Raw genomic sequence first — 26,140 nt, 5'->3', positions numbered from 1 at the left:
GAAAGTCTTTACTTTCTGTAGCTAATCCAGTGAACTAAATGAATTATCTGAGCCTTATCTCTGTCTCCGTATTCAGGACTTCACTTTCTCTTTCGTATTTACGATGGATTTACAATGCTTCAATTCATACTTTCCTATGTTCCAACAAAACAGGCGCATGCCAGTCGATTCGCGAGTACCACGAAAATAGGAAAGCAAAAGTTTAGAGACAATATGTTGAATAGTATTCAAATAGCCCTCATTCATGATGCAAAGCAGCCTCTTGACCTGACGAGAGCTTTCCACAGTTTTGCATGCTTTCTGCACTTGGCCATAGCCCCGCTAACTAAATCCAACATGGCATAGCTGGCAGTATAGCTCTGACCGCGTATAGCTCTGACCGCCTTCCCTCACAAAAGCTCCACAGGCCACGAGTTTTTTCATCTCTTTCCTTCTCTCTCCACTGGATCCTTAAATCCACGGGCTGAACATTTTTGTTTCTGGCCCATGGTCTTCCAGAGATGCTCACAAAGAGTCTGAAGAGCTACCACCCAATGTGATGAGAGTTGGGCCTGCTTCTTGCTTCAGTACAACTCGTGCACTTACTTGCTACAGCTCAGACCTCAGTCCTGGCCTTTGACAATATGGAGTCATTATCAGAGCATCCGTGGGATGTAATCATTGCAGGTACTGGGCTGGACCAATCTCTTCTAGCATTGTGAGTGTCTTGTGTGAAGCACAGGCTTTGTTCACCCTCTGACCTCGTCCTCGTCCAGAGCCCTATCGCGGTCGGGAAAGAAGGTACTTCACTTGGATCAGAACTCATACTATGGAGGGTCAGAGGCCGCTTTCAGTCTGGACGAGGCTTCGGAGTGGATGAACTGTGTCAATCAACGTGGGTCGCCGCGGCGAGTGTCCTTCATCCCAGCTGGTCGCTGATGTGTCTCAACTGGCAGATCCAGGTCGGACTCCATTTGAGGATGCCAAGATCTCCAACCACCAAGCCTCACCCCAGTCTGCCTCCTCCCAGGTTGACTCTGCGGCCAGCGAGCTTCCTCAGGGCACGCCAGACAACCGTCCGAAGCTGGCTGCTAGTCGCGCCTACACCCTTTCTCTTTCCCCATACTTCCTCTACACCCGCTCAGAACTAATTTCCATCCTCATCTCCTCGAAGGTCTACCGCCAGCTGGAGTTCATGGCTGTTGGCAGCTGGTGGATTTACTCCCCGGAACCCCCCAATGCTGAAAGTCATGAGCTTGGAGCTACGCGACTGTTCCATCGCGTGCCCGGCAATCGCGAAGATGTCTTCGCTGATAGCAATATCAGCATGAAGTCTAAGAGGACGCTGATGCGTTTCTTGCGACAAATTAGCAAACCTCAAGACGAGGAAGAGCAGGACGAGACGGAGGAAAAGGAGGACCTGTCAATGCCCTTTGCGGACTACTTGTCCTCCAATTTCAGTGTTCCACGGGACCTCCAAGATCCTCTGCTCTCGCTCTCTCTGTCACAGCTGGCCCAGCAGGACACTTCTGCCAGCTATGCAGTACCTCGGATCAAGAGGCATCTAGCTTCCATCGGTGCTCTGGGACCTGGCTTCGGAGGTGTCGTCTCGAAGTACGGTGGGGGCTCTGAGATCCTCCAAGTCGGATGCAGAGCTTCTGCCGTCGGGGGAGCTGTGTACGCTCTGGATACAGGCATTCAATCAATTACAGATGGCGGACTCTCATCAGAGTCAGAACATCCTGTCGAGGTGCATCTCTCCAATGGAGAGACCATTCGATCTCGGACCCTGATTGGTTCTGCCTGGGATCTTCCTAGTATAGATCAGCCATCCTGCACAAAGGTTTCAAGGTCGATTACAATCGCTTCTTCAGCCTTCACATCCCTTTTCCCCGTCACAACAGAAGGTGCACCCGTGCCCGCCAGCGCGGTCCTTATGTTCCCTGGCGATACGTTGGGCAGCCCTCAATCCCCGCCGGTGTACCTCCAGGTCCACTCGAGTGACACCGGCGATTGCCCACGACAACAGAGTAAGTGCTTCCGACCCTCTTGTTCCAAGTCACCTTCCCTCCTGCTCGTATGATGATTATCCTTTACTTATCTACATTGCCTGATCGCATTGATGAAACCTAATCTATCATTTCCTGATTATGAGCACCAACTCTTATTTCTGATTCATTGGCATCATTTTATATTCGTGTGCTAATGCGTAGCATCGCAGGTATTATTTACGGCAGCGTTGCTGTCTCCGGTCCGCAAGGCCATGCTCTGCTCGAGCGTGCTGTGGACCGACTCCTTCAGGCAGAAGGCACTCAGGCCATTGCTCTTTGGTCCATGCGATACACCCAGCTGGGCCGTCTTAGTAACGGTGGGACACCACCCTCCATCCAGACTCATTCACCCCATGTCTACAGCTTCCCGCCGCCGAGTCTTGACCTAGCGTTTGAGGATGAGACTGTTGATATGATTAAGCAGGCGTGGATCAAGATCGTAGGAGATGAGGTGGCTCACGATGAGTTTATGATCTTCGAGGATCGTGAAGGCACCTCTGATGATTGATGTAGCATAACTTCATGACTTATGCCCCTGGTCCATTTGACTAGAAGGTATTGCACATAGTACCAATACGAATGAACATACTCCTGACCTCATCTGAGATCCGTATACTTGGTAGATATAAACTAATTAATTCAACAATCCATTCGCACTAGAGTGCCTCGAGTAAGGGGGTCCATTTATTCCGGACTAATTATGGTCAAAGCATGTCAAGTTAGCGAAAAGAGATTCAATACATCAAACCTCAAAATTTGCGTTCAACGCTACACAAGTCCCAAGTCAAATATCCCATATCCATCCGTCCTTACAAAATGATTCACAATCACTAATATCCAAACAAACCCGAAATACAACCTATTCACCCATCACCCATCACCCTCGATTCGCGAGCCGCGCAAAAACCGACCGAACCTGCTGTTGCGGCGTCACAAGAGCCACCGACAACACTAGCGCTCCAAGCCCCAAAACCCATTTGGCCAGGCCCAGCGAAGTATCATTTCCGTCCCGGTCAAACGAAGGCTTCACAGCCGGCGCAACTTTATTCAGCTTCTCGATCGAGTACGGCGGGTATCGCGCATCCAGGAGCCATTCCATCCACGCCGGTATGCCATCCACAAACGTCCGCAGATGCGAGAATTCACGTATACCGTACGGACCGTGGTAATAGCCCTGACCGGAGGGACCGGTGCCGCCGAATGGCGCATCGCGCGCCATGAAGTGCAAAGTACAATCGTTGAATGTCACGCCGCCGGACTCGGTCTCGTCCAGAATACGACTTTTCTCGATCTGGCTCTGTGTGAAGGGGTAGATAGCGAGGGGTCTGTCCCCGGCGCGAGTGTATTTCAATGCAAAATCGAGATCGGCGTCCATTATGGGCAAGATTGGGCCGAAAAGTTCTTCGGAGAGGAGGGAGTCGCCTGGTTTGACGTCTGTGACGATGGTTGGTGCGAAGAACCGGGTTGTGCGGTCGCGTTGGCCGCCGTAGACAATTTTGCCTGATGTGGAGGTTAAAAGTCGGTCTAGTCGGTCGAAGTTGCGCTCGTTGACGATGTGTGTGTAGTATTCGGGTCTGGTGTCGCGGCCGCCCATGAATTTATCGAAGTATTTGATCAGGTTAGTTACGAGGGCTTCGCGGATGGTGGGATCTGCCACGACGTGGTTGACGTTGAGGCAAACCTGGGTGAGCTTGTTAGTTGATTGTGGCTTCGGGAGATATGCTTCAATTTGCTGATCAAGAGGTCCTACCTGGCCTGCATTGGTGAATTTGGCGGCAGCGATATGCTTGGCTGACAACTCTATATTGGCCTTTGCAGTCACGATAGCCGGGGCTTGACCTCCCAACTCAAGCGTTACGGAAGTCAGATGCTTCGCAGCCGCCGCATGTACAATCTTGCCAATATTGCCCGATCCAGTGTAGAAGATATGATCGTAGCGCTGCTCCAGAATGTGCGGCATCTCCTGCGGCCCAGCGCTGATGCAGCGGATAGCACTGAGGTCCAGATACTGCGGGATGATCTCCATCAAGAGATCCTGCGAGGCGGCTGCCATATCAGATGGTTTCAGAATGATCGCGCAGCCTGCCGCAATCGCAGCGACCATGGGTTGAAGCAAGAGAAGGAAAGGGAAGTTCCAGGCGCCGATGATGAGCGCTACACCCTTGGGCTCTTTGCGTACTCGTGTACCGCCCATGAAGTTTACCATGTCCCAACGGGTAGGCTTCTCATCCTTGGTCCATTCGTCCATCTTCTCGAGTGTGCGCAGGATGTCATTTTGGAGCATTGCAATATCCGCAAGGCCTGTTTCATAGCGATGTCTGTGGAGGTCGGTATAGAGGGCGGCGCAGATGCGATCCTTGTTGTCTTCGATCATCCACCAAGTGCGCTTGAGTTGCTGGCGTCGCCATTCTTTGTTTTTGGTGAGACCAGATGCGAATGTGTCATGTACCGTTTGGTAGGCCTGTGGGCAGTTGGTTAGCAATGTATACTCCATCTGTAGTACATGTAGCCCCTGAACAACTACATCGTACCTCATCAAATTCGGCCGCGGTGCTGAATGCCATTGTGACCGGCGAGAGGCTGGATTCTGGAGAACGAAGAGTTGGATATTTTCTCCTGGGAATTCTAAGACACTCTGGACAGCTCCAAGACCTTAAAGTAGTGGGCGATACTGCAAGAAGCCCCGCTCAGCTCAGTTTCAGCGGGACGTGCTCACGAATTGCTCCGTGCAACCTTTCCACCGAGGGCAAGTGTAGAAACTATAATGTGCCTCGGTAATTCTGGAATCGAGTCAGCTCCGTTCGGACCGAGATCGAGTTTGTCATTAGCGCACGGTTCCAGAGTCCATGTTGGCTCAAGCGTGATGCTCGTGCAGAAGTGGGCATAAGCACAGAGTTTCTGTAAATTGAGGAGACAATCCACCGAGCGGATCGAGGAACGGAGAGTGGATGAGCATGATGATTTGGTTTGCAGCAGTTACAAGCTACCAAATACTCTATGATTCTTGTTTACTTCTTTTGGGTCCTTTCTCCACAGATATGACACGACTGGTGAAACTGATTTGGTCTTTGTATTAATTTCCCATGCTTCCTTTCCTCGACATGCCAGCTGAGATGGGAAAAGGCACTTGCCAATGCTCGGCGCTGACTGTGCCCGGAATCACCTCGATTTCGATGCATCGGAGGGGACGAGTGACCGATGATGGTGATTTGCTGCGATCGGTTGTTTTCATCCCGTCCATGCATAAATGCAAAGTTTGAAGAGATGATGGACGCCATTGGAGGGTCGTCGGCGGTGTCCGAGTGAGGGGCTTGGGTAGGAAAGTGCGCATTTTGGATGATGACAGTCTTTTTGTAAGGCTGAATATTTTATAATGCATTATTATTATAGCGGAAAGAGGCAAATAGTTCATGTAGGGGATTATTAAAATGACTCTCTGCCTATAATAACTCCCCCCTGCCTGATTTCTGCAAGTCATTTTAATAATCCCTATAATGTAACTACTGTCTAAAGAATCAGTGAATCGTGATGGATGGGATGAGGCAATAATCAAGCCAGTTGATCAGCCCTGTCCCCTAATACTACCAAAACCATCAAGCCACCTAGTCGAACACATGATCTGATACAGCCCCTGCAGAATAAGCACGTTACTGCTTTATGTTACAGCGACATAGAGACGACCCCTGTACTGAATTGAGGGTATCCTGTACAGATACCCTCTATCTATCAAGGAGATGGCCAGACAGCCAGATAGGGCTGGACAAGACAACTGGCCAGTATCTGTTGAATTGGATACGAATCCTTCAACGACACTTAAAAGCCTCACCGATTTCCTGTTGAAATCTTGAAAATGACTCAACATAGCAAATGCCATGGAGATGACCCTGTAATTCCCCCTCTCCACCCAACCTATGCACGGCGAAGCAGAGACGGTGACACCCACGGGAAAGCTTCATCTCCGTCCGACTGCACCCTTGGCCAGGATTGAAAGGCCGATCCCCGTCGCCGACCGTGTGATACCCCGGACTTATTGAAAATCATTGGATATGTCAGTTGGCGATCCTCGTGCGACGCCTGAAACCTTGGGCGTCGGTTTGATTATCCTATAGACCTTTCTTCATTGAAGTACCTATTCCCTAAAGATGATGCGGAACTACAGGACTGAAACTACTGAGGTAGTTCAACAGTCCTGGTCAAAAGATCAGAGAGAATGTCTAGCTGGATGGACTTCAACTTCTGATCAGTCCAAAAATCCTTCCCATGTCTTGCGAATCCTCCTTCTATATCCCTCAGGTAGCATCGCTCGATTCCCTATCAAAGTGTGGCTGATGACATGATTTTGAAGTTTGCTTGGGGTTCCAAACTTTATAGAATGGTATTGCACATACCTTTTTCTTCGGATGTCCCTGATTGAGACTGGGCAAGATCAATAATGTATCGTGTTCACCAAGAAGGCGCGTCCGTTTTAGCAATTATTGGATCGGGTCACTGCTTGCCTGTTTCATGTCTGTAGATCTCTTCATTGATATCCAACCCTTGACCTCATATATGCAGCTAGATCCTGAGAAGAAATAGGACTGTAAATCCCGTTAATCTGCGACGACAACGGAATGCATAGACCAATCAGCTAACGGGCGAGGATAGCAAGTCACACTATATCAAAAGGTCTGGCAACCCTTTTTGAATCTGTGATCAGCAGTCTTGCGTGCACCGTTTAAATCCTTACCACAAGACCATGACTGATGGTCCAGATCGACTGTTATTAGGGCTGCTCTCTATCGATGATCAATCCATCAGGGATATAGACGAAGCACACATCCCGCAGTTACATCCAACCTCGCTTACATACAGTAGTCGATATAGATACCAGCGTCTATACAAACAGAGGCACGGGCTACCCCATCCAAGAGAGGACCCCATGCATGACAGCATGCGGACCACGGCATGCGGGCGGAACCTTGGCATCCCGCCCCGTCCTCAACCCTGGGATCTTGAGACGAAATCCTTCTCCTGTACTCCGTATGTCCAGCTAAAAAGAACCAATCAGCTGCGAGGCGATTGGATATCACACAAACATATAGCTCACGAGTCTTCGAAGCGGCGTAGCAGCTAAGGAGAATATGGCAAGGCGTTCCAAACTTGTTCGCAGACTAACTTTCACTTCTTCATGACTATCAATCAGGACATTAGAAGTATAGTAAGGTCATGTAGATGGCTCACGATAGGAAAGGGCCAGACCAATTTCAATCGAGATTGGGATAATAATGGCGATAGAGGCGCTAGATTGCATCATTACTTGCGGGTCCACATCTCTTGACACAAAGTTACCTACAGTAACTTGGTCATTGTCAAGCCCCTTTTTTACCGTCAAGCGTGATGCCCCTGCTCGCTACCCAGTCATCCCATCGATACACTCTTTCTCAGTTCCCCTCCATCCTGATAGCACAACCTTGATCGTGTCCCAGTCTATCCAATGAGTACATGAAATTCAGCCCTTTCCACCACAGTCAAAGTAGAAAGGAGGCTCCGAGCGCTCTCACCAGCACGGGCAAGGGGAGGCCCTCGATTGGCGATCAGGGGCCCGGGCTCCACTCTTCATGAACCTGACACGCTTGTTTTCAGGGTCTGTAAAATTACCGCGCCTGCGCCGCCCCCTTTTTGATGATTTGCTTCTGGTTTAGGGTTTTTTCGTCTTCTTTGGGCGCTGTGAAACCAGTGACAGCGTATGCCAAGGCGAGCCTTGGCCTTTAGCGTAGGCTACGGCTGAGTGCAGTCGTGCACGGATGGTGGGAATCGCGTGTTTTGTTCTATCCGCCTTCCAGATGCTGATGCTGATGCTAAGGCTGGGAGGATAGCATGTATGACTATGAAGTATACTTTGAAGAGATACTCGAGGCAGTGATGACTGGATCTTGATCTCTGTAACTATCGAGACTACAGAGTAATCAAGGTAGAGTAACTATATAGTTACGATCTCAAAGAGACGATACCAGTAGCTGTTTGGGAGTCTGTTAAGGTCAGAATCGTCTACAGCGGCGCATTAGAAGTTTGATTCCTCCAACCGAACTTCAGAATGATCTCGTCATTCATGATTGAAAAGACAACCCGAGAGAGATTTCCCAAGATCTCTGAGGAGACGATTTGAAAGACATTATTCGGACAGATCTTTCAAAGAGTGCAGGGTGAAGCGTATCCATCTGGCTCAAGCTTCTCGTCGCTCGTTGGATTTAAGACTTTGAACTGCCACAGCAGTTGGCCTCGCTTCGACCCGCGTTCCATCATTGTTAGCGCTAGGTAATTCTTTTTCTGCCTGATAAGAGAGCAGCGTCCTGCGTACTGTAACCTGTGAATTATTACTTCTGTATTTGGAACAGTCCCTCATTAAAGGTACCGCGGGAGGAGACAGGCCCCCCCACAACAGCCCCAGCGGCCCAGGCCACTGTGTGTGAAACCCCCCCCAACGGCTGGTTATGACGATTGAAAGGATTTAGATGGACCAGGTGGTGATATGAGCTTAATATATATAGAACAAGCACGACGAAGCCCATGACGCAGCTGTCTCATCCACCATAACCATGGGCCAGCCGATTCAAGGGAAGAATCTGCTCCCACCAAATGACAAGAATCTCCAACCGACCAGCAGGATATTTTCCTTACGGTCGGAGCCCAGGGCGAAAGTTTTGGTTTGTCGATCCCGGCCCACTTGCTGGCGAAGATGGAGTTGAGGCCTGGTCGCCACTTGCGCGAAGGAACGATCTGCCGATAAGCTTTTCAGGATCTGTTGTGTCACCAAGCGAGAAGAGAGGTATATGAATATCAAAATGGAGGAGTCTATCGTCCCCGAAGGAAACCTAGATCTATCGTGGGAGTTGTGGTGGCGGCGGCTGAAGGTGTGTTGCGTAGTTTGTGCACAGTCGAGATGTGCAGAAAAGGTACCAGTCAAACGGGTGCAGGGGGGACCCAGAAGGGACACGCGTCGGTGGAGCCTTCCAGTGGCCACTCTCGCCCCCCTCTAAGACTCTAACGCACGCTGACCGGGTCCTGACTGGCTCTGAAGGAATCTGAATGGCCTGCTTGGCCCTGACTGGCCTTTCACGGCTTCTGACTGGTTGTGGCCGCTGGACACCAGAATCGATCGACCTTCCGATCATTTCCTGATGTTCGGCCTGCAATTGGGACTTGACGATTATTAGTATTGTTACCTATGGAGCACAATTATTCAATCTACCAGGTGAATTACATCCTATTATGCGTATGGTGTACTTACATTATGTATGGTATCGGTCTTTCATTATTACTGACTGGCTCTGTGCCATCTCAGCTGCAACTAAACGCTCCTCGTTGATACTTGGTCAATCATTACCCAGTCTACTTTCTATGCGACACAAGAGAAATTGACACGTATTATTCAGGCCTGAGATCGTGTGTACAGTATATTGCATATCTTTTTCTATACATCCTACTGTCCATCACGAACAGTATACCTTAGCCCCGTCCTCGTATGTACACACTCCAGGTGACGTGATCTATACACGGTCATCTCGACAACCACGGCATCATGACGATGAGGTCCTCGGGGTATTTGATTGGAATGTTCCGGAAGTCTGGTCGAATGCTTCCTATGCGGTCCTAATGACACCTTTGTACCGTCCATCTTCTATGTAACTAACAGCAGGACTACTGTAGGTATGAAGTTTGTAGAGTCGTATGCCGTCGATCTTGGGTAGGACCAAAACGGGGCAATTCACACAACCAGTGTTTCCTAGGCCGGATCATCTTGCGATAGTAGGGACCTGTCGGACGGTGCTCCGACGGGCTCATGGATCCTGTTGTTTGAACAATGCCAACCCATCTCCAGCGGAAAAGGACACTCACGGAGATCCTGTCTCGACCCGTATCCGGATCTCCTGGATGCGATGATCTCAGAGGACCCTCTTGCCAATCCCCCTATCGGAACGGGCTCAGTAGACCAGTATGGAGCTCAGAAAGGGCCATGTTTGACCAACCTGACCGGACAGAGCTACGAGTGCCGATCGGCGTTATTTTTTTCTTGGTAGGCCCATGGGACACGATGGGATGATCATTTTCAGCATTCTTGTACGGGCATCAACACAACTCCAAGCGAGGAGCAGGTGACAAAGATATAAACCAGGCATCTCGGAACACATTAGATGAAAAATAAAAATCAAAATAAAAGATCGATCAATATATACTATACTTTTATACCTTGGGTTATTGCCAATCCTCCATTATATCCATTCCTATATACTCCGTGGTCTGCTCTGTATACGCAAGGTCCTCTGCACTCAAGCGGGTACAGACCCACGCGCCCGCAAAGTTACGGTAATACGGTGACGGTGCATTCCCACGACTGCGTGGCTTCGTACACGACCAAACCCGATCACCCCCATCACCCATCTCACCCATCACCTGGCCACGTCCCAATCCACTCCACTCTACTTCTACGCTCCTCCTCCTCTTACTCCCTTTTTTCCTCTTCCTCCCATTTCACACCTTCCAACACCCTTTACGATCTCCCCCTCCTCCCTCTCCAGCATCGACCTGCTTCTCGCCCTGGACTCCCTGTCCAGCCGCGTTGATCTCTCGTCTGCTTCCTCTCCCCCCGTCTCACCTTCCTCCGGCAAACACCAACCCCCGTCAACCGCGCCTAAATTTCCCCCAAAAGACCACTTCTGTTCCCACACCTTCTTGGACCGTGTCGCAGGTCCCGACGCTGCCAGCCTCTCGTTGATTTCGGCATTTGATTTGCCTGTCATTCGTTAAACGCCAGTCTCTGGTCACCCACATTCGCTTCGAGAATCGTCTTCGGTGCTCTGCTCCTCCTGTTGGCTTCACGATTCTTCTACGGGAACACGACATCCTCGCTTGATTCAACCCTGCTCCAATTCCATCTGATAAGAGAATCTTAATTTGAAGCGAACGTGTCGCATCGCCAAGCACAAAAATACCGCTCTCCCTCCCCGCCCTCGCTTTTTTTTGTCGATTCAAACTTGACGTACATGTTCGAAAAATCGGCTTCGCATAATACCGTCAGGATGCCTCTTTTCCGGCTAAAGACGGTCTTTCCGTTGATCGCCCTGGTGTCGATTGGCGTTTTCTTCTGGTGCATGGAACGCTACGATCGGTCGGCCCTGCTCCGCTTCAAGCACCCTATGGACCGTGTCAACTTGGGTGGCAGCCAGACGCAATTAGGTAGCCCTGCTCAGGATTCGGACCCCTCAATCCGCACCTGCGAAGTTGACCCCAAGCTGGCTGCTCCTCTTCCCTTCTCCGAATGGCTCCCCCGCAAGAACTACACCCGTGCCTACTTCCGCCCTCGCATTGTCAGCCCCGAAACCGAGTTCAACACTCTGGAAGAGATTGAGAAGCCCGTGATCCCTCCCATGGTTCAGATGGAGCGTGGTATGGTTGTCTCTCCCAACAACGAAGAGAAAAACTTTGTCTGTCCCGAAATCATCGACGTGGATGTGGCTGCCGATGATGATGTCGAGGAGACGTCCAAGCTCCTGTTCGGCCTGGCCACTACCGTGGATCGCCTCGACCGTCTTCTTCCCTCGCTCCTATACAGCTATGGTAACACCAAGGCTGGCCTGATTGTTCTAGTTCCCGAGTCCGACGACGACCTGGAGAAGCAGGAGACCTACTTCCGCAACCGTGGTCTGGATCTGACTCTCAAGGCCTCCCCGCTGGACTTCACTGCCCGTTACTTCGGCATGGTCCAGGCCTTCTCGGAGCACATTCGCAAGCACCGTCCTCACACCACCTGGGTCGGTTTCAGCGACGACGACACTTTCTTCCTGTCTCTACCTACCATCGCCAAGGAATTGAAGCTGTTCGATGAGAAAAAGAAGCACTATATTGGATCTCTGTCCGAGGCCAGCTGGCAAGTCGAGACCTTCGGCCACATCGCTTTCGGTGGTGCCGGTGTCTTGGTCTCCAAGCCTTTGTTGGACGTGCTCGACAAGTACTACGACGAGTGCCAGTCCTGGGGTGAGCAGCCCGGTGACCAGAAGCTTGGCCAGTGTATCCAGCGCTTCGGTGACACTCCTCTGACTCTCTGGCCCTCGCTGTACCAGATGGACATGACTGACCCTGTGGATGGTGTCTATGAGTCTGGCCGCAGGATCGAGACTATGCACCACTGGAACTCCTGGTACACCAAGGACGTGGTGAAGATGACTACCGTGGCTGCTGCCGCCGGTCGGAAATCGGTGCTGCGTCGCTGGATCTTCGACCAAGAAGAGACCATCAACAAGGCAACCGGCGAGTCGGTCCGCCACTTCTGGGTCCTGACCAATGGTTATTCTCTGGTCAAGTATACTTACGATTCCACGGTGTCTGACGACGCCATCAACTTTGATGCGGTTGAGAAGACCTGGCCTGAGGACCCCCGTGGTTTCGAGGAGCGTCTGGCTCCTCTGCGTCCCGCGGAGGATGAAGGTGTCATCAAGGACCGGTGGTTGTTGCACGATGCATACGTCGTCGGTGACAATGTGCACCAGTTCTACGTGCGTGAGGAAGATGAGGGCCACAGTGTGATCGAAATTGTTTGGCTCGGTCCCACGGGTGGTGGTGGCGGTGGTCTTTCTGATCACCACATCCAGGGTACCTACCAGCAATGATTTTTTCTCTTTTTCCTTGCTCGTCACGTAAGAGGAAGAAGAAAGAAGAAAGAACAACTCCGCAAGTGATTACAAGGCTGGTCCTTGAGGGTTTCGTATTTTTCTTTCTTCCTCTTTCCTTCTCTTGGTCGTCCCACATCTTTACTTCACTGCACATGATTCATTCTCTTTTTCTTATTACTTGTTCGACTATTTCTCCACCCTTCTTTTTATTTTCCCCACCACATCACGACGCCAATCCCTTTTGCATCCATATTTACCTTTCTTCCCACGACCTTTTATTTCCCTCTTGATCCCGGATGAGACTCGTGATCGTGACCTGAACTCCGCGTCCTCCTGATTGTTCATTTATCCGGCGTTGGCATTGGTGGAGTCCATTCAGGTGCAGGAGCCCTAGGTGGTTTTATGTACTCCCTCTATATCCCATCTGTTGAACGCCACCTCACAGACCACCTTCTACACTTGTTTTAAGCTGCCTGCTACACTGCGGTTTGAGTCGTCATTCTCTCACCCCGTGTTTCTCTGGCTTGCTTTTTCGTCCTTCCCTTTTTCTTTCTTTGTTGATTCCTCTTTATTGGCTTCTCTCATGATTCCCCGTTGTGACTTGGCGGACGAGAGAGAGAGAGGCAGCGGCTTCTTTTTATCCATGCCCATGCATTGCTTTGTAAAAATAGACTTGAGAACCGAAGGCCGTGCTTGGGTCTCCGTTGGTGATTAGCGTTGAACTGTTGTTCTTATGTGAAGAATATGATGAGTTCTGTCAAATTCTGCGTACGGAAAATATGCCTAGACTAGTTTAAGGCACAGGGCTTGTGCCACAACCATCGCAAGCATCAAATACGCTCGGACTCTGCTTGTCCATGTGAGATCGACCAGTAATTCAGTACCTTTGCTGGAATGGAAAATGTCCTTTCTATTACTCTCGGACCGGCCCGCTAACCAAGGATGATCGGATCTCGTGGATCTTCTGGGTTTAGGCTCAAGCATGATATCTGTCGGTACTTGGCATGGATCCATGCATCAATTCGGCAATTGGAGCCTTGTGTAGTCTTACAGGAGTTGGTTTCCCCAGCGAGTAGCCCTGGAGGTAAACGGGCAAAATGATGAGAGATCGGAGATAACTAGGGTAATAATCAGTCTGTTGTCGCTGCTCTAGATACTTGACATATTCTGCCCGTCCTATATTCTTTCCTGTACTTTGGCCGTGGGAGCATGACCGTGGAAGCTTACATGCTATGTAGTATGTATTTACGCTGACGATGGAAGCAAAAGAGACGGAATGAGATCAGATTCCGGCGTGTTTAGACAGGAACCTCCATTATGTGGCGCATGCCTTCATGCCTCCGTTGAATGTGATCGTGATCTCGATTGAGGCCTCTCCTCAGAGCTATAGCGGGCAAGGGTTTCCGAAAACAGACTCTTCGATCTGTTTTCTGCAGAGTATGGAATTTGGATGGGCCATTGAGATAAATGCAAGCTTATTGCAGTAGCTGAAGGGAAGGGGAAGGGGAAAAGGGGGGGGGGGGGGGGGGGGGGGGGAGTAGTACACCGCAGGTTTTTTGTTGTACGACTTGGCGAGTCTTCCTTCCTTCTCTGTGGTCTCCATTTCCCCGCGATCGCAGCGGAGTACTTACTGTACAGTACTGAGAGGCTTATGTGCAGTACTTTTGTCTTGCCGGATGCGTGCCAGCATTGTCCAAACGGAGAAATATGAGCTTACATTTTTTTTTTTCGGTTAATTTAATGGGTAATATGGGACTCCGTACTTTGTGTATACTTTGTTACCAGAAAATGGGTTGAGTTTCTCCGACGGATATCCGTTTAGTGGGGGGATGAGCAGGGGGGGGGAAGAGGTGTTCTGGACGAGTTCTGAGGATTCTGATTCCGTGGGAGTGCTCGTTAGTTAGGGAGATTGCTTATTTGTCTTGGAATTTCCCCGATCGCATCGCTGGAGATCGGCAGCGTTGCTGGCTGGGGGCCAAAACCCGGGAGCGGATCGGTATGTGGGAATGCAGGACTGCAGGACTGCTGGAGCTGGAGAGGTGCGGCTAAGTATGGAAACTCGAGAGGGGAAGCCTGTCAGGTAGTACGAAGGAGGCAAACAGCAGTAGGGCGAGAGAATGGGTGTAGGATAAAGGGTATATATATAGACTCGCGTGAAGAAAGAATAAAGTAAGTATTATGCATAAGGCAAACCGAGGGTGATATGGATTGCCTTTTTCCTCTTCTGTGAACTCACCATCTCCCCCTCATTCACATCTGAGACAAGGCTTCCAGCTCGAGTCCAGACCAGCCAGTGAAATTGGGTTTACGCTTGCCTCGAAGCGGATGCAAGCGGAGGCCGTGGGGCGTGCAGTCCAGCGCGGTGAGGTGGCCCTCCCTGAAGGAGCCACCAATCAGAGCGAGTGTGGCCGAACGAGAGGAGGGGGATACCGTCAGGAAACAGAGCGATATCGCCCCTGGGAAGAGGGGGATACCAGGACGGGTACTGGGGGGAGATATGCAATTTGTATGTAGCGTACAGGTATCCTGCTCCTGCACATCAAGTACTGGTCAGCTTCCCAGCGGGCCCCACTTCGGTATTGCCCGTCCGATACCGTACTCCACACGTGACTGACCGCCTGCCCCTTCGTCCGCCGCACTTTGCCTTCTTCGACTTCCCCCCTTCCTTTCCTTCTCCAACCCTGCGATCCCAAAACGCGTTACTCGATTGGGTATTCTTCGATTCCCTTCCCCTTTGGGCCAACCCTTTGCTCTCAACTGCCTCGTCCTGAACGTGCTTCACTCTCTGAATCACTCATCTTATCTCTGCTCCCCCTCCCCACCTTCCTTCTTTTCTTCCTCCTTCCATCATGGCCGACATGGCTGCCGTCGACGAGAAACTCTCCCCCAGCCAGCATGATGAGCTGCAGCAGGCTGGTAACGGCGCCGATGCCCGTGGCACCAAGCGCAACCGCATGAGCGCCGAGGACGACGATGATGATGACGACAAGCCCGGCCGTGAGCGCCGCAAGATTGAGATCAAGTTTATTCAGGATAAGTCGCGTCGCCACATCACCTTCTCCAAGCGGAAGGCTGGTATCATGAAGAAGGTACGTGCTTCCCCCGTCGCGACACCACTCGTACTTCCTCTCCCTGTTCACCCCTCCTCCTCTTTTTATGCTGGACACGTTCGAACGTGCCGAGTCGCGATGTGGACTCGGTCGCTTGGGAAAAAAGATCAAAACAATGATAGCATTTTATATACTTTGTTTGCTGACTTGAATCCCTCAATTTCCCAAATAGGCTTACGAGTTGTCCGTTCTCACCGGCACCCAAGTGCTTTTGCTGGTTGTCTCTGAGACGGGTCTCGTCTATACCTTCACCACCCCCAAGCTGCAGCCTCTCGTCACCAAGGCCGAGGGCAAGAACCTCATTCAGGTATGTCGACGCCATCGAATTGCTCTTGTTATCGCCACTCTCCCCGGTCGACTAACACTTTACCCTATAGGCATGCTTGAACGCGCCTGATCCCACCACCAATGAGAATGGTGTCGATGCTCCCGATGTCCCGGCCGAGACCCCCGAGGATGTCGGCCACAATGTCAACGCGCCGCAGTCCAACATGCCCCGCCCTGGCATGCACCCCGGCTACATGACCAACGAGCAGCAGCAGCAGATGGCCTACTATCAGAACCTTCAGCAGCAACAGCAAGCAGGTGGCCAGTATCCCGGTATGCCAGTGGGTAACCGCATGCCCCCGCAGCACCAACCCACGGCGTAAATAACTTCCTCTATGTTTTACGCGCCGCTGGGGACGGGGTCCTAAGTACTGTGTCTTGCCTCCTGTTTTCTCCCCCTGCACATCCAACTCTCTCGCGTTCATTTGATACCCGTCCATCCATGCTGATCCCTCGTCCCTTCTCCCCCTCTCGTTCTCTCTCCCTCTTCCCCCCTCCTCCCTCGTGGAGAATGGCACTATTGTGTTTTCTTTATCTCTGCCACTCCAACATGTGAAGTGTATATTGTCAAACACTCTACTGGATATTATCTCCAGTCTGTCTTTGATACCCGAAATCCGGTCTCTTATGGTATTGTGCCTTGAACTCAAGAATAGGGGTTGGTAACAAACCTTCTTCTAGTGAACTTGGACTTTCAAGCCATGACAGGAAAACATGCGGAAAATCTTATGCACAAAAAAAAGAAAAAGAAAAAGAAAAGAAGCGCAATTGCGAATCTGGACTTGAACGCTATTCTTGCTGGTTTCTGATTTCCCCCCCTTGCCCCCTCTACCTAGATCAAATGGCGGAGGATGGTGGTGTTCGTGGTGCACTGATTTGTCGGCGATGTGGAAGTTTTCCACCCTCTCGTGTTTTTGTTTTGCTATTATCTCATACGACCATTATTGATTCTGCTTGGTTCCAATTCTCCTAACTTTTATCTCCCTGTGCCTTTTTTTTTTTTTCCCAAGTGTCTAATCTCAACAACCGATGTGTTTTACCTCTATTCTATCCCGGTGATCTCCCCATGTCCTCGCTTGCGTCACACACACCTGCGCAGGTTTGGAGAGGCAATGTGTCTTGCTTACACCTACGTATTGGAATGGCTACGCTGTGATGTTTTGCTCTGGCTTGGGGGCTTTAGCACAGTCCTGGGAATAGTATTTGTATCTCTCTTCGTGTATCTGGTATGGTATGGTATGGTGATGATGTTTGGATATTGTTATGTCTTGGTGCCATCGCTGGAGATTGAGATGTATGGGATTAATGCTATTGTTTATGATATGATTGCTTATCTTGTAGTCCATCGATCAAGTATAGTCATGTTCTAGATTTCACTCTCCGTGGATTGTGTACTTGGACTCCAGTTTACGTGGGATATACAAAGCCCTGATTTTCTTGAATGACCGATCATTGAAGAAGCTTTTCCAGTCTGTGTGATGATATCGATTAATCAAATAGCCAACAACGCTGGTATTTGGCTCTTTCCTCGTCAGTTTCAGCTGATTGCTCTAATCTCAGATGCTTAATCCTTCAAGGGCAGTCTTGTTCCTACCTACCCCGGTCCGGTCTTGGCAAACTTTTTAAGTCAGCCTCCCTTAGAACGATTATAAAGGTAATTCCTCCGATACTTCTCTCTATACTTTTTGTACAATGATCCTCTCAAAGGTATTTCAATGTTGCGAACGCCTTTTTTCCTGACCAAGTACCCTCGGCAGTCTTATTATATCCACCCTGCTCTCAGTCAAGGCGTTGGGTTTGGACCCTCCTTTTCCAAGCTTAGTCGAGTGCAGTCGTTCTCGAGGCATGCAATGGACCAGACAACGAGATATGGTAAGCCCAATGAATGATAACATGTCGATTATCGATAATAATAGAACTCTAGGGTTTGATGCTCACTCATATACAAGCGGTCGATGGCTCTGGAACGACAAACATCAACGCCAGATGCGCCGGATTGACCTAAACTTTGACAAACTCTGCCAGAGGATAGTGGACTTATTTAATGGGACAAAATCTATCAAGGATTATGAGAAAAAAATGGGCGGTTTCAATAGGGTGTTCATTTTCATTATGGACGACAGCTTGCGTATCGTGGCGCGCCTACCCTTTCCCTTCCCTTAGCAGGACCCGCAAAAATAACTACTGCTTCCGAAGTAGCAACGATTCAATATTATGCGTGGAACAACAAACCAGAGAAGAATCAACTCTCGCTAACGATATATGCAATATAGTACAAGCGAAAACAAGCATTCCGATTCCTAAAATTCTTGACTGGAGCGACGATGCGGCAAACAGTATTGGAAGCGAATACATAATCATAGATCATGCGGCTGGTATTCAGCTATAGCATAAGTGGCCCGATATGTCGGGTGATTAGAAAGTAAGATGTATAGATGCTATCTACAGAAAGCTTAGGGAGACGGCCGAGATCAACTTTCCGGCATATGGAAGTTTATATTTTGTAATAACGCTATTCGAGCCTTCCTCTAGGCTACCGCTAGATGGAGACTTCTGCATCGGACCCCATTGTGGAACAAGGTACTGGAGTTACGGTGACCACAGGTACTACCAGCATACAGTTCCCAACCAAGGCCTATGTGAGTTGTTTATTTCACTCTTTAATTGAGAAGATCAGGGCTAAGACTCGGGGATACAGGATTAACCATCGGTGCATTTCCCTATAGCCTCATTGATGCAGGAATTTCAAGGATTCCGCCTAGGGAATCTCAACTTCCAAATCGACCATCCTATCATGGATCAGTACAGACACATTTAGACCTTCTCGAACAGGGTTGTGCTGTGCTACATGCTATGTCCGCTGATAGTCGCATTCACGATACGGCGTCGCCGACCTTATTTCATCCCGATCTACACAAAAGGAACATATTCGTTTCGGATAATGAACCTTCGATAATAACGGGTTTTATTAACTAGCAGTCATCCAGCATAGAGCCAGCCTTCTAGTATACAGGTAAGGTTCCAGACTTCGCCACGGGTGCAACATCCCCGTCATCCGCTCTAAGGGTGGATGACAGCGCGCTGTGCAAAAAGACCGACGAAGTTTGTACTAAATTTCTTGTTCCAAGACTTGCTCTCCCCAGGGCAATGGACGAAGGGATGTTTCGACCCGTTTTGTATAGTTACAGAACCTGGAAAGACGGCGCCGTTGCGTTTCGACATGAGCTCATTGAAACCTCTAGAGACTGGGGCACGCTTGGATTTGTCGGGGGTTAATATTGGTTTCGGGTTTTCGAGTGGTTGCTGATGTATTGATCGGTGGGTTGCTATTTGGTAGGAACTTGGGATGAATCCACGGATAAAGTGCGTTAGATACTAGCCCAGATCTCATCCATCTGTATATGAATAGGCATTCCACGATGTTGTTTCTCTCACTGGTGAGTAGGTAAACTATTGAATGATGATCGTCTAGTATGGTCTTATTGAAGACTTGACAGGCAGAGCGAGAACTAGAATTTGTGCTTCCTCTACATAGATAGACCCATATTATGCATGGAGCATTCACTGTTCATTCAAACGTACATCAGAGAAGAAAAACAGAAAAGAAAAAGTGGTATCGTATCGTAGTATCTTGGACAGCTAATAGCACACCGGGGAAAGTAGCCAAGCCATCTTCCATGATTCTTGTTGCTTGGTTGCCAAGTGATTGGAAAACACATACCTCCTTTCCCGCTGCTAATTCTGGGGGAAGGCATGTGTCCGTACTGTACAGGTCAAAGATAGTAAAAAGCGAAGTATGAGTCTTCAGGGTATATATTGAGGCTGGGAAAGGCGAGGCTAGGTGTAGGAGACGGGATGTATAAGAAATGGGAAGAACAATCTCGAGTCTTTACAGTGACGATGGCGTGCCGGATGCTTGCTTTGGATGATGGGTGTCTGTATCCCCAGCCTGTGGTATGCCGGCTTCAGATCGTGGAAGTAATGGAGATGAGGACCCGTCTCGGGCACTGGCGCTGACACTGGGATGGTCATGACTGCCCGCCTGCGGGCTCGTCCATCGATGTAGATACTGGCGTCCATTCCGCCAGGCACCCGCCAACGTCCTTCTCGGGCCCGCGAGAATATTGAATGTTGACCTTGGTTGTGGTGTAGGTGATTCAACACGGCCGGGAGAAACACCGTCGTCTTCTTGTATGGTGCCGTAACTGGGAACTCCCTGCGAGACAGGCGAGGCAGTGACAGGGCTCCAGGCACTGCGCCACCGGCGTTGAGCCCCCATCAATCCTGCCAATGGAGCAGATGACCGTCTTTGCCCAGGTTGTATTGACAGGCCAGGACGACGAGATCCCCATGGGCGATGATACGATATCGGGCCGGTGGTTGAGTGTCGTAAAAGACCGCGCTTGGGCCCATTCAGAGCTGCACTACTGCTTGAGCTACGAGGTCGTTCAAGTGAAGAGCGCAATTTTGGATCTGCAACGTCATAGTCGGAATCATCGAGTTCGGCCCAAATGGAAGCGGCGTTGAGATCTGCAGCTTCATGTCGATCCATGGGTGGTATGAGCGGGAGACTGGGCGCTCGGCCCCGTTGGTAAGAGGCAAAGTGTCGCTGGCGAGGGAGCAACGGCTCCCTTTCTCCGATATGTGATTCCTCATCTTCAAGACCATCCAGCAGTCCGGTTGACAAGGTGTCGTGTTCCTCAACAACTGCCATGCCTGGCCCGATCCCGGTCTGCGTGGGACCCGCGACCGTGATAGCGGCAGTGTTGTCCACATCCTCCAGGCGCCATGACAGGCAAAGCACACCCCCAAGAAGAATGATCGTCCCCAATGCGATCAGGCCTGCGTGGAAACCTGCTAATTGAGAGGCCTGTCTGAAATAGATCAGGCCATCGAGAATAGCGATGATGTTGTAGATGCAAAACACAAAGGGATATAGCACACTAGTACTGCAGAGCTTCAGACCTCGATGCAAGTAAAAGAGCTGGGTCAGAGCCAGGGCGATCATGCCCAGTAGAATCACCCACGACTGCCAGCGGTTGAACTGGTTCACGCGGTCCACCACCGTGCGGACCAGCAGCTCCACAGCCGACTTGGCCAGCAGCAGCGAATGGGCCGATAGAATTCCACTGACAGCGCCATAGCACATGCCCCGGAAGAGTTTGACCCGGCCCTGAAGTCGTTGTACATGCGTCGTTAACACCCCCGACGCAGTCGGTTTCGCCCGCGATCCCGGTATGCAGTATTTCAACAGTTTCGAACCAACAAGGATAAGCCCTACGACAACCAAGGTCATGCCCATCCATATGAGGAAAGGACGTCGCATGAGTAGCTTTAATAGCTGATTCAAGGTATGCGCCGGCTCCCCGATAGCCCCAAAGGTTGCAATCAATATGGCGCCAATACAGACAAGACCTGTACCGGCAAACGAGTAGCGGGTGAAGGGTTCACCGAGGATGAGAGTCGCAAAGATCGTATTGAAGACTAGTCCGGACTATTTCCCACTCATCATAACGGTTAGTCAACCTGGGTCCTGCAGACCTGGGAAAAAGCAACCACCGAAGGTAATAACGATGACTGACCGCTTGGAGTGTGGAGAGAACTGGCAGTGGCAGCGTGGTGATCTGGATAGTGCTTCCTACAATGTTGGAGATCACAAACATGCCCATGCCCAGTTGCCATCGCCGGCGTTTGTAGGGAGGTCGGCGCCCCTCATAAAGCGGCTTCTCGTCTTCGAGGAGGTGGGACTTGCGTTGGAGTGTAAGCCCGATGGCTTGCAGGCTGGTCGAGACGAGGCCCACGATCACTCCGACCTGAATATAGTCCATGAGTACGCGGCTTTTGTGTAGTTTTGGTCTCTTTATCCTTACCGCAATACTGCCCTGCGGCGACAAGTCTCCGAGGTTGCCCATCGTAGTGTATCGTATGTCGGCCGCGGACGGGGGGCCTGCGTAAGAGCGCAAGAGCTGGACCTCTACCGAAGTACAGATTCCATGATGTGAGGAGCGAGGACTCGGAGGGAGTGTTCAGACAAGGCGCCGCAACGAGAGAAAAAAAAAAGAAAGGGTTACAGGGCGAGAAACCAGGGACAAGGAGAGGAGGAGGTGCGGAGGAGGAGGACTGGATGCGGATGGGACGCCAAGGCAAAAGCAAGTTGGAGAGCAGCGGCTCCGAGCTTAGTTGGACACGCCTCCCCTTCCACCTCCCCACGTCATTCGACATTCAACTTCCGTCCACCAGACAGACCATCACTCCTTTTCCTCCCTAGCCTTCCTCTGAAAACTCGCCATCATGTCGCAAAGTCATGCCCTCTCCGATGATCAGGTACACCCGTCCTCTCCCCCCATTGAACCTTACCCTGTACAACCCCTCTGCAGGCGACCCGGTGACTGACCATGTCCGATGCGAAACCTAGGTCGCGGGCGAGCTCCGCAAGATGACCGCGTTCATCCGGCAGGAGGCCCTCGAGAAAGCCCGTGAGATCCAGCTCAAGGCCGACGAGGAGTTCGCGATCGAGAAGTCCAAGCTTGTCCGCCAAGAGACCGCCGCCATCGACACCCTCTACGAGAAGAAGTTCAAGCAGGCTGCCATGTCCCAGCAGATTACCCGCTCGACTCTTGCCAACCGGACTCGTCTCCGCGTGCTCGGTGGTCGTCAAGAGCTCTTGGATGAGCTGTTTGAGAAGGCTCGGAAGAAGGTTTCGACTGTGGCTGCGGATGATAAGAAGAAATACCAGACCACGCTGGAGGGACTGATCCTCGAGGGCTTCTACTACCTGAACGAGGACAAGGTTGAGATTCGTGCGCGGAAGCAGGATGCTGATGCTGCGAAGAAGGCTATTGAGGAGGCTGCGAAGGAGTTCAAGAAGAACGTTGGCAAGGAAGTAACTGCGACTTTGGACGAGTCGGAGCCGCTGCCCGAGGGATCGTAAGTCACACTGTTATCCCTAGGCAATATTGAGCTTCAGTACTGACAACATTGTTTCTACAGTGCTGGTGGTGTGGTTATTGTCGGTGGCAAGGGCAAGATCGAGATCAACAACACCTTCGAGGAGCGTCTGCGTCTCCTGGAGATTGATGCCCTCCCCGCCGTGCGAGAGACATTGTTCGGAAAGAACGCGAACCGGCGTTTCTATGACTAGACATCTTTCTTGGGTTTTCTCTGTATTTCTCCATTTGGTACTCTCTCCCGAGTCTTGCTGTCGGGTGTTTCTGTGTTTTATAGTTTGGGGTTCTACATGTGCCTCATTTTGACCATCTCCATATCTCCATAAAGAGGAGGGGTCTCTGTCTTATTTCCTATCTTTGCACATCCCATGTCTGACCTAGCATATGGTCTGTCTTCGCTGAGCGTTCATCTGATATTTCATCTACGGTTTGCAGAAAGTTTCGGAAACAATGCATGTAAAAATGCCTCGCTCAATTGATACTCATAAAGCACGTCACGGTCGTAAATTATGTATACATGTCACCAGTAAAGCGAGATCCGAGTCACGCCGCAGCAGCTAAAACCGGGTAGCTGCCTTTTATTGCACGCCTTCAATGGGGTATGATTATTCCTTATGTCTTCGAATGGGCATTGCCATGCCGTCGACAGGTTCTGTATCGGGAGCATCACTTGCCCCATCTCCGCTCTCCATGGCAATATTCCTCCTGAACATGTCTTTGATGCTGTGATTGGTTTCCTTATGAAAGGTTTTGAACAGCGTCCTCTTCGGCGGCGCCTTGGAGCGAACTGAGTATAGCATCCGATAGTACAGTGTCTCCAGCGCCTGCTTCGCCTTCATGCGTTGGAGATGAGATGCACCGGTATCCTCAATGGAAGTGAACATTTTTTTGATCTGCGCAGCGAGTTGGTCGATTGCTTCATTGAACTTCACCTCCGTGTCCGCCTGGCGATAATCCAAGTCGAAAAGCGTCGAGTTGATGCAAACCTCCAATTGCAAGGTGAGAGCGACTAGGTCACCGTAGTCGTATTCGGGGTTCCCCTTGTAATTTTTCAATTGAAATCGCGCGTCATCCTTCAAGAGCTTAAGGATACGCCGCAGATCAAGGACTGCCTCGGGAGGTTCGGTCAGTGGACCTGGGTTCTGTAGTAGAAATGAAACGGCAAGGCGATATCGGAGCAAAGACACCCATGTTGATGTTGGAAGAATGTGTTGTAACAGACGGCTCTGGAACTGTGGATCTTGGATAGTTTCATAAATCGTGGTGCAGATTTTGTGTTCCTGTTGCGGTCAGCGACTGGGCATAGACTCCAAACGTATTGATCAAGACATACAATTCTCTGCTTCGGCCCAAATTCCAAGAGAGAAGTCAAAGTTCCCTGCAACTCTGAGCGTATCACACAGTCCGCAGTCAATGACGTATCTATGGACATACGAAGCAGTAGATGAATGGCGTGCGCCTGGGCGTCATCGTCAAACCTGGACATATGTCAGCTTCGCGGCTTGGGGTTTAGTTGCACAGGGCTAGGACTAACAGCTCTGCTGCCGCAATGTCTCGGATCAGATTTAAGATGGAAACCAATGCCGATCGTTCCCTATCATGTGGCGGTTGTAATGATGCTGCAACAAGAAGTTAGAAACCTTCAGGCCGTGCACGAGCAATAATCTTACGTTCATGAGGATCTGCAATAACAGGTCCACATATACTTAATGCTCGTGGCTTCGCTCCGAGTTGACGAAAGAGTCCGTCAATTTCATCTCCGCGAACCAATGGGCCCGCTTGCACTTGAGCTGTTTGCTATGTATATTCTCAGTTGAAGTGACTTAACAGAGCAGCCTTTTAAAACTTACCGTGAAAATCCGACAATAAGCCTTTCTCAACTCTTCTCGGGGCTCGAGGGGAACTATATCAAGAGATATTAGCACCGGAAAGAGGAAGATGATGAGAAGGTAATAGACATACTAGACCGGATTAGCCACGAGAGGAACTCGTCTGGTAAACTCTGCATCGTCGCAGCATACTCCAAGGTGCCGGACTGAAAGATCCGGACACGCGAGTCAGGGTCTATCAAAAAGGTCAGTGAGTGTTTGATAAGCCTGCTGGATGTGGCGCGAGCAACCTCTCAGTCCTGCCAGAGGTGATCCCGGTGGAAACATGCTACTTGGGAAATTCGGCGTGGCGGGTGTCAACTGGCCCTGGTCGAAGAACCGCCAGATGCGATTCTGCTCGAGGGCTTCTGTTCTTCGGACAGCGTCTATGAGACGCTGAAGACCCGGTCCTTCGTCAGAATCACCACCCAAAGCGTGTACCAGCATGTCCTCATTCATTCCTTTCTTTGGTTCCCTAGGACCACCCTGAGCTCTACTCTGCTGTGACTGCAATGTTGCCTTGGCCTTTGCGACATTAGCCTCAATCTCGTCATCGTCCACTGCATCGTGCACCAAAGAGTCGATGGTGTACTTGTGCTTCTTTGGCGCAGAGCCTCGAGCAAGCAGAGCCTTGTTCGGTTCGTATTTCTTTGACGGGGGAGGACCAGTATTCTTGGGTTTGTTCTTCGGAGCGAACAGCACGTCTGGGTCCTCCAAAGAGGATATAGAATCGGTGTCGTCGCAATCAGAACTGATGACCACCTCCTTTCCATCTTTGAGGATGCGTTGCGATGGGTTAAAGCTGCTATTTAGTGATGGGGGCAGCGGGATTGAGTCGGTGCTCAAGAAGCTCTGGTTTGGCGCAGACGGTTCTGATCTGTTGTCGCTGGCTAATCGCGGTGGTGGTATATTTTTTTGAGTGACTGCGGGAACGTCCTCCTCGACTTTTTCATTGTCATCCTGGGTGAGATCCACCGTTATAGATGACCGTGGGGGCTCTGAGAGCGGAGACGAAGCCGGAACTTCGTCCAACGTCTGGGCCGCATAACGAGTCTCTCGTATGGGCTGGCTTGGTTCAGGTACTCGGATAAAAAAGTCTCGGAGAGTGCGCATCGTAAGCGTTGCGATGTGCGTTGAACTGAGTGTCCCACCTTCGACTCCGCGTCGCGTCTCCAGAGGTGGCGCGGAGTCACGTGATTCAATTATTGCCCG

The 26,140-nt window shown here is 50.6% G+C and overlaps 9 protein-coding genes across 9 annotated transcripts; 6 read left to right on the top strand and 3 right to left on the bottom strand.

The window, feature by feature from the left end:
- Positions 1-623: 623 nt before the first annotated feature.
- On the top strand, positions 624-2,538 carry N7458_008795 (putative Rab geranylgeranyl transferase escort protein; the record flags this gene model as incomplete). Its single annotated transcript, XM_056912177.1, has 4 exons — positions 624-697; positions 756-874; positions 942-2,009; positions 2,201-2,538. The coding sequence occupies 4 exons, from the start codon at positions 624-626 to the stop codon at positions 2,536-2,538; spliced, it is 1,599 nt and encodes a 532-aa protein (XP_056761026.1).
- A 369-nt stretch (positions 2,539-2,907) lies between these two features.
- On the bottom strand, positions 2,908-4,594 carry N7458_008794 (Aldehyde dehydrogenase NAD(P)-dependent; the record flags this gene model as incomplete). The annotated part of the gene is made up of 2 exons (XM_056912176.1): positions 2,908-4,491; positions 4,562-4,594. The coding sequence occupies 2 exons, from the start codon at positions 4,592-4,594 to the stop codon at positions 2,908-2,910; spliced, it is 1,617 nt and encodes a 538-aa protein (XP_056761025.1).
- A 6,492-nt stretch (positions 4,595-11,086) lies between these two features.
- Positions 11,087-12,673, top strand: gfsA (glycosyltransferase family 31 protein; the record flags this gene model as incomplete). Its single annotated transcript, XM_056912175.1, has 1 exon — positions 11,087-12,673. One exon carries the CDS (start codon positions 11,087-11,089, stop codon positions 12,671-12,673), a length of 1,587 nt encoding a protein of 528 aa, XP_056761024.1.
- A 2,852-nt stretch (positions 12,674-15,525) lies between these two features.
- Positions 15,526-16,436, top strand: N7458_008792 (Transcription factor of morphogenesis MCM1; the record flags this gene model as incomplete). Its single annotated transcript, XM_056912174.1, has 3 exons — positions 15,526-15,765; positions 15,959-16,093; positions 16,164-16,436. 3 exons carry the CDS (start codon positions 15,526-15,528, stop codon positions 16,434-16,436), a joined length of 648 nt encoding a protein of 215 aa, XP_056761023.1.
- Positions 16,437-18,225: 1,789 nt separating this feature from the next.
- On the top strand, positions 18,226-18,931 carry N7458_008791 (uncharacterized protein; the record flags this gene model as incomplete). Its single annotated transcript, XM_056912173.1, has 4 exons — positions 18,226-18,241; positions 18,387-18,488; positions 18,549-18,752; positions 18,840-18,931. The coding sequence occupies 4 exons, from the start codon at positions 18,226-18,228 to the stop codon at positions 18,929-18,931; spliced, it is 414 nt and encodes a 137-aa protein (XP_056761022.1).
- A 35-nt stretch (positions 18,932-18,966) lies between these two features.
- Positions 18,967-19,389, top strand: N7458_008790 (uncharacterized protein; the record flags this gene model as incomplete). The annotated part of the gene is made up of 2 exons (XM_056912172.1): positions 18,967-19,075; positions 19,127-19,389. The coding sequence occupies 2 exons, from the start codon at positions 18,967-18,969 to the stop codon at positions 19,387-19,389; spliced, it is 372 nt and encodes a 123-aa protein (XP_056761021.1).
- A 613-nt stretch (positions 19,390-20,002) lies between these two features.
- Positions 20,003-22,025, bottom strand: N7458_008789 (uncharacterized protein; the record flags this gene model as incomplete). Its single annotated transcript, XM_056912171.1, has 3 exons — positions 20,003-21,607; positions 21,696-21,926; positions 21,984-22,025. 3 exons carry the CDS (start codon positions 22,023-22,025, stop codon positions 20,003-20,005), a joined length of 1,878 nt encoding a protein of 625 aa, XP_056761020.1.
- Positions 22,026-22,404: 379 nt separating this feature from the next.
- Positions 22,405-23,254, top strand: N7458_008788 (H(+)-transporting V1 sector ATPase subunit E; the record flags this gene model as incomplete). Its single annotated transcript, XM_056912170.1, has 3 exons — positions 22,405-22,437; positions 22,529-23,040; positions 23,104-23,254. 3 exons carry the CDS (start codon positions 22,405-22,407, stop codon positions 23,252-23,254), a joined length of 696 nt encoding a protein of 231 aa, XP_056761019.1.
- A 411-nt stretch (positions 23,255-23,665) lies between these two features.
- N7458_008787 (uncharacterized protein) lies at positions 23,666-26,041 on the bottom strand (the record flags this gene model as incomplete). The annotated part of the gene is made up of 7 exons (XM_056912169.1): positions 23,666-24,340; positions 24,394-24,538; positions 24,595-24,679; positions 24,731-24,857; positions 24,911-24,963; positions 25,023-25,124; positions 25,180-26,041. 7 exons carry the CDS (start codon positions 26,039-26,041, stop codon positions 23,666-23,668), a joined length of 2,049 nt encoding a protein of 682 aa, XP_056761018.1.
- Between the last annotated feature and the right edge of the window lie 99 nt (positions 26,042-26,140).

The sequence above is a fragment of the Penicillium daleae genome, assembly GCF_028827525.1.
Source record: "Penicillium daleae strain IBT 16125 chromosome Unknown utg000008l_segment0_segment0, whole genome shotgun sequence".
In the NCBI taxonomy this organism is placed as follows: domain Eukaryota; kingdom Fungi; phylum Ascomycota; class Eurotiomycetes; order Eurotiales; family Aspergillaceae; genus Penicillium; species Penicillium daleae.
Note: the sequence above shows the minus strand (reverse complement) of the source record. Positions and strands in the feature narration are given on the sequence as shown.